Source organism: Corticium candelabrum, chromosome 6 (assembly GCF_963422355.1).
Source record: "Corticium candelabrum chromosome 6, ooCorCand1.1, whole genome shotgun sequence".
Classification (NCBI taxonomy): Eukaryota; Metazoa; Porifera; class Homoscleromorpha; order Homosclerophorida; family Plakinidae; genus Corticium; species Corticium candelabrum.
In genome coordinates, this window is record NC_085090.1 from 933,697 (window position 1) to 940,577 (window position 6,881).

Consider the following 6,881-nt stretch of genomic DNA (forward strand, 5'->3'; position numbering starts at 1 on the left):
TTTCAGAGTTAATTTAGCCTGTAAGGAAAGTCAGAGGTCCAATTCCTGATGAGGTTATAGCACTTTAGATCATGATGGCTGGTTCACCTTGCTTCTTGTGCCTAAAGTGACGACTGGTATCCATTCTTCCAGTGATCTTTCTTGACACGAAAACATTACTTTCTACATTATTGGAACCAATCAGCCTACGCCTAACAACTTCACTAGGTTGAGAAGAAGATACTGGGGGAGGTCTGGTCTGCATGCTTTCCTCAGTCTGTTAATTAATTTCAATAATGCAGTTGCTACTGACAATGATAGATTTGGAATCAAAAGCAACTAAATGTAACCCAAACAGAGTACGTTGTACTCAGCTTTTGATGCCTCCTTTCTAGTTGAATCTGATCTGCAAGCTGCTCTGAAAGCTTCTCGTTTCCTTTGTAGTAAGGCAGCCTTTTTTCACAAAGTAGAGTTCAATGGTATTTTCTATTTGTGCTCTCCTTTTTGCTGATGTCATAGCTAGCATACTAGCAATGCTTGCAGGTAGAGGAGAGAAGAAGACAGACAACGTGTTTCTAGACAGCAATAAATCCAGCAATGAATCATTTATCTTAGCTTGAGATATTCAAACAGATTTTACCTCCAGAGAACTTCGCAACGATTCTAAAAACTACACGCACACCCGGATTCGAACCGATTTCGTTCTGAGAGTAAACATGCGCAGTAGATGCATTCTTTCGTTGCGAGGCAACAAACGCCGCCATTTTGCTGGTAACGGTGTGCAGTACAGCGTTGGCGAGGTGGACATTGACGGTAGAAATCGACACACTCCCCGTGTAGCGCTCGGTGCAGGGAACGTGTAAGTTGGATTCGGTGCAAATGCAATCAGAATTTAGAGAGAAACGCTAGCGGTACAAGAGCGGCTGCAATCAACATAAGGCCTTTCCACACTTGCAACTGGATCGCGATCCGTCCGATCCACATCTAGCCTCTGTTGTAGACGTTTTCCAGTACGTGCTACTGCACGTGACAGGTATATGGGGTCAAAGTAGGAGGAGAGATCATCTGGTGTGGGCGAGTATTCGAATAAACTGGAAGGTGTAGCGTTCGCGTCATCGAAAAATTTTATGCGGAAGTTGGTCCCTCGAGAGGGGACCATGCACTGCAATGACAAATTTGAGTAGTCATGGAAATGCTCCGTTGCAAGCGCAGAGGTTTGGTATAGAAATCAGGTTTGTATACGTAGCATAAAAGGTTGATGCCGATACCCGCTCTTACAGAAGAACTGAACACAAACTCAACCTTACGTACCAACGCTATAAAACAAATTGAAGATAACTATATATATATATATATATATATATATATATATATATATATATATATATACAAGCTCCAATGCCCGGCTTCGCCCGGGGGACAACACATGCCAGGTGCTTCTCCTTTCCACTTCATAGCGCCGCAGTTGACACACACGTTTGTCATAGAGCCAATACAACACAGAAGTGGAGGAGAGACAGGTCGCCTCTATTTATAGGTAGAGATTATAGCATTAATGACAGACAGACAGACAGACAGACAAACAGACAGTCGGGTCGCCTTTATAGGTAGAGATTATAGCAGAAAGTATCTAAAAATGCGTTTGATGGTTGGAGAGGCAGAGGGGGTGAAGCCAGGTCACGTACAGTTTGTATAGAGAACCGTTTACTGTCACTAATTAGCCGTGGTGTAAGTGCTTTTACTGTACCGTTTAGTAGCAGCCAGACAGAATTCTCATTCATAGTTATATCCCATTCAATTGCCGTTTCCAAAATCCCGTTGATTGGATTAGCGATTGGTTGAAACCATTTCGACTTGGACGTTGCTGCCGTTGCGAGGAACAGGTGTATCGAACTTGGCATCTATTCGACACGTGTCCAGTTTCAAAAAATCCCGTTGATCGGATTCTAGTGATCCCGTTGAAGCCATTTCGACAGTCCCGTTGCGAAGAACAGGTGTATCGAACCTGGCATCTCTAATTTCGACGTGAATCCCGTAACGTGAAAGTCACGTGCAAAACTTACCCGGATAATCCGTTCCCCGTATATAACGAATGCCGACTCTCGCCATTTCGACAGTCCCGCTGAACGTCGTCTCTTCGAAGACGTTGCTGGCGTTTCGGGGAACAGGTGCATTAAACACGGCAGCTCTTCGACGGTCGTATCTAACGAAGTCACAACGCGTACCGACTCTCGTCATTTCGACAGTCCCGCTGAACGTCGTCTCTTCGAAGACGCTGCTGGCGTTTCGGGGAACAGGTGCATCAAACACAGCAGCTCTTCGACGGTCGTAGACTGGCAAATGACTGTGGGCGTATTTTTTCAAGACCCGGATATCAGCAAAAATATCTTCCGTTTGCCAGCGTCGCCCGCAATAAACGACACGCTTAGCGCGTACCGTCCGACGTCGGGAACGGGCAGTCTAAATTCGGTGGAGATACGATGCGCCGTTCCGGAGATATTCGCGCGCGAGCGGAAGCGAGAGCGATCGGCGGGAAATGGCGTCGTCGTGGGAGAAGTCAGGAAGACGACCACGGTCTCACTTTCGAGATTAATGAATTCGGCGTGCGCGAGCCAAATTCGGCCGAGATCGGACTCGCCGTCTTTGAGAAACGCTCGTACGGACGGACAGACAGACAGACAGACAGACACCTCTCCTTTATATATATAGATATTCATTACTTAATGATACTAAAGGTATCAGTTTACTTGTATGCTTAGATGTATCATAATACTGAGCCACCTCATTCAATGTCTTCCTAATTTTTATGCTGTAACATTTTCTGAAGAACTGTCTCCTTCTAATCAAAACACTTGATGGTTTTGGTCAAATTCCACATACTTTAGTAAGTTTTCTACTTTCGCATCTATTGCTAGAATTAGACGTTCAATAATTATTGTTCATCAACACTAACAATCTATATAGTCAACTGAGGTTGCTGCAATTGTACTGGTCCCTACATGCATGTTCTTAGTGAATTTTTTTCAACAGAATGCTACATTTACTACTAAATGATTAACGATTTCTCACATAAACAACGTGTCGTCACGAATGAACTAACCCTACTGGGTTGGGATTGATACTCTCCACAAGAGTTTGACTTTAGAATATCACAGTTTGTTGCTTCTACATTGCAGTCTGATTGATTGGAGAGCAAGCTCAGCATTTAGCTTCTAGTCAACCAATGTTTTTAGAGGACACGTTCGATTTGCAGTTGCGGAAGTTTTAGCTAGAATTGTCGGAACTGCTGGAACTTGAGTTCTATTCATCGCATTGTCGCAAATAAAAGCCGTGACTATTTTGGTATAATTCGAATTATATTTCCAATTGCAATTTGCTGTTCCCTGTACTGTCTCAAAGACTTGCACCTTTACTAGATAAAGTGATAGTCACTTTACTAAATTCAATGTACCTCTTATAGTTGCAGTAAACAATTCTAAAACCTATTGTAACAATTTCGTTTAATATTTGTTGTAATTGGTTTGATACCTCTTACAATGGGTGCTTTCACACTGACCTTAGGTTAACCTAGGCTAAGCTAGCTGAGTAAACACTACCAAATGGAACATGTAATTACTGGGTAATTGACCTAGGTTAGCTAGTTGAATCAATAAACAGAAACCATGTGGGTAAGTCAACAGTCTAGCTAGACAAAAGGATGAACAGTACTTCATATATCTAAATAGTATGTCACTACGAAGCTGTCGACATCAGTCAATAGATGTAAGGGATCATTTTGTAAGGCACAGCTTCAGTGTACTTCTTCCAGTACGACTTGTACTTGTTTAGACAGCGACGATCATCACGATTTGTCCTGTCGACCAGGAGCATGGTGAGATATATAACGTAGAAGTATGGCAACCCGCTCTCAAACAGACAGGGCAGTGTCCAAATAAGCGATGTCAAAATCTCGGGAATGTAATGAAAATGTTTGCTTATACCCCACCATCCAGACACGAGAAGGATCTGTGAATGCTCGACTTTGTTTTCGTCTGTGTACTTTGCTCGGATCATCTTGGGTGGTTCTCCCCAAATCAAACACCTTCCATCACTCTTTCTCACTTCCTGTTTCTGCCAGTCGGCCTGATAATTCAATCCAATACACAGCAGACCAGAAGCTATCAATGCAGCTGCGACGAGAGTAGGTAAAGAATTTGGGTTTCTCACAAGGTACATAGCTGGACTCGGATAGATGCTGGGTACATAAAACATGCATCCCCAGCAGATATAGTAACCAGCACGATCATGCATCATATCCAATGTCCTCATATATCCCGACTACCAGTGAAAAAACTTTGTAAGATAGGCAAACTGTAGGAATGCAGCCGTCGCCATGGAGTTAGAAATGTATCCATAAATTTCCCATTGTTTAGCCATACAGGAGATCACGATCAATGGCCATATCATCATACCAAACCTACAGTTGGTGACTTGCTTGAGCTCGAATCCCATTACCCTGGGATGAACCTCACGACCCCAGTAGAACTTTAAAAGAAGACTCATCTGTTCATTAGCCGATTCAGTTCTTGTTCCTGTGAGTGTGTTGCTAGTCTTTCTTACAGCCAGCCACAGACACAACACAATACTAGCAATCTCGGCAACCCACAGTATCTCCAGTAGATTGTCATAGAGGATTGTTGCAGGAAACAGGCCGAAAACGATGGAAAGTAAGACGTAGCCCGCCGTTGTTAGAAAGAAGGAAGCTAGGCCGTTCGTTTTGTAGACAGGAGTGCGGCCTGTAGCCGCAACTCCTTCCTCCTCGCACCCGGGAACGCACCGCAAAACGATTAGCTGTGAGGCGACAAAGGCGACGAAGATGGTCCATGCGGTTGGTGATCCCAATCCTTGAGCAATACCAACAGCAGTGGAGAATTCGACGAGTGAAGAGCCGGAGTCGTTACTTGAACGTGAGAAGTCATGGAATACAGCAGCCAGAGAGCCTCTCAGACAGCCTGCACAGATGGTGAGAGCAAAAACGGGAATGAAGGTCATCATGAAGATGGGACCGAGGATGAGCCTAAATCGGCCCTGTTTGGTGTCGTTGTCCGTGCCCATTCTTGCTTGCCTACGGATGAGCAGCGGCGCTATGCATCAAGCTCTGACACGTACTGATTACTGATTGGTAATTTCTAGATCTATTCTAAGGATTCATAGCGACTGGTGGAATTGAGTTAAATAATTAGACGTACACCGTAGGGTGCGGCCTACAAAAAGTGCTTGTAATGTTTTTATATCCCCTAGACTTTAATACGCCAACCCACGCATCCGTCTGTCTGGATGGATGGATGTTTGTAACGCGCCGATCGACACGACGCCGGTCCCCGATCGTCGCGAAACGCGGCGGCCCGCTCGAGTTCGGCCGTCGGAGACGGACGATAGAGTCGGATTTCGCCTACACTGCCTCCGACGGGCAGAAACGAGACTTTGGCGGCCTGAAATGAGATGCGCTGGAGTTTGTTCAATTAATTAACCTTATTCGCGGAAGTGGCGTACAACGATTACACGATATTTGGGAGCGGAGCTTCTACAGCATGCGCAATCTCGAAAGTAAAGCCTGGTTCACAATATGACGCCGACGCTCAGTTGAGTGTCAAACTTCAAAGAAACAGCCTCGACATAGGCGGCATCCTTTGATGTTGACGCCGACGTCGACGCTGGAATAGAATTCATTTCTATTGTTGACGTCGACGTCGACGTCGGCGTCAATATTGTGAACCAGGCTTAATACGTACCTTTCGCTGATTTCGCTGTACACAAAGTCCACATTTCCGGGTCTGATTCTGGGTGCTTTCACACTGACCTTAGTTTAACCTAGGTTAATTAAGCTAGCTGAGTAAACACTACCATGTGGAACATGTAATTACTGGGTAATTGACCTACTCTCTGTTCGTAATGAAGCATCTTTGTTGGTTTAGAAAAACTTAACTAATTGCCTGTGACCTACTAAGTGATTATGACATCAATAGCTTGTTTACTGTGACTCCGGATTTACTGCTGCTGACACAGACGTGTTTTACTGTGACTTACAATACCTGCAAAACACTTAGAAAAAATAAAATTTCTAGAAAAAGATGGGATGCAGGAAAGACATCAATCATGGAGAGCTATAACATCACAAATGAGATAGATGACGACTATGAAGTGACGGAAGTCGATAGTGATGTTACATTGACCAGCCAAGCCCAGACGAACACGACCAAGCGTTGCTGAACGCATAAAGCTTTGCACTAGAGTAATTAATAGTAATGAAGTAATTGACATGGCGTCTGCTTACGTGACCACTTATCTGTAATCATATCCTAACCATAACGTTCTAATAGACTAGTGGTCTTTGATATGAAAAAATCTTATCCTCCTGGCTGTGTCTTATTTACATGCTATGTTTAGCGTCTAGAAGAAATCCAGCCTCTTGCGCTTTAGAATGATGCCAAGATCGTCGCTTACCGACGAAGGACACAGGAGTTATAGCGATTTTGTGAATACACAGTGAACGCGAACAGAGAGTAGGTTAGCACTGAGCAGCGTTCACACAGCACAGAAATGGCCCACTAACCAATCTAGATACTAATTATGTATATCGCTTGTCATTGTTGCCCCGTCAATGTCTGGAAGGTTTGGAGGGTTTCGTCCTCTCACTAGAGACATGATCTTTACAAGCAACATCTGGTGGTACATTTTGCACAGCAACACTAGGAGAGTAGTAGAAAGGACCTCTCGTTGCCGACGCGCTTTTCTTCGCCTTCTCCTTTTCCACTGAAGACGCGCCCGTGTAGCTTGAAGCGTTTGTAACACATTCTAGAAAACGCACCATTCTTCGCTATGCCCAGAAGGCGGAGTGACCTAGCTGTAGGCGGAGCAACCGA

At 44.4% G+C, this 6,881-nt stretch overlaps 2 protein-coding genes across 2 annotated transcripts; both read right to left on the minus strand.

The window, feature by feature from the left end:
• Positions 1–3,328: 3,328 nt before the first annotated feature.
• On the minus strand, positions 3,329–4,695 carry LOC134181585 (uncharacterized). Its single transcript, XM_062648855.1, has one exon. The coding sequence runs from the start codon at positions 4,285–4,287 to the stop codon at positions 3,733–3,735; it is 555 nt and encodes a 184-aa protein (XP_062504839.1). The 5' UTR covers positions 4,288–4,695; the 3' UTR covers positions 3,329–3,732.
• LOC134181493 (uncharacterized) lies at positions 4,297–5,073 on the minus strand. The gene has a single exon (XM_062648768.1). It carries the CDS (start codon positions 5,071–5,073, stop codon positions 4,297–4,299), a length of 777 nt encoding a protein of 258 aa, XP_062504752.1.
• Between the last annotated feature and the right edge of the window lie 1,808 nt (positions 5,074–6,881).

Coding starts and splice junctions, on each gene's coding strand:
- LOC134181585 (XM_062648855.1), bottom strand. CDS start 4,287: ATGAGGACATTGGATATGATGCATGATCGTGCTGGTTACTATATCTGC.
- LOC134181493 (XM_062648768.1), bottom strand. CDS start 5,073: ATGGGCACGGACAACGACACCAAACAGGGCCGATTTAGGCTCATCCTC.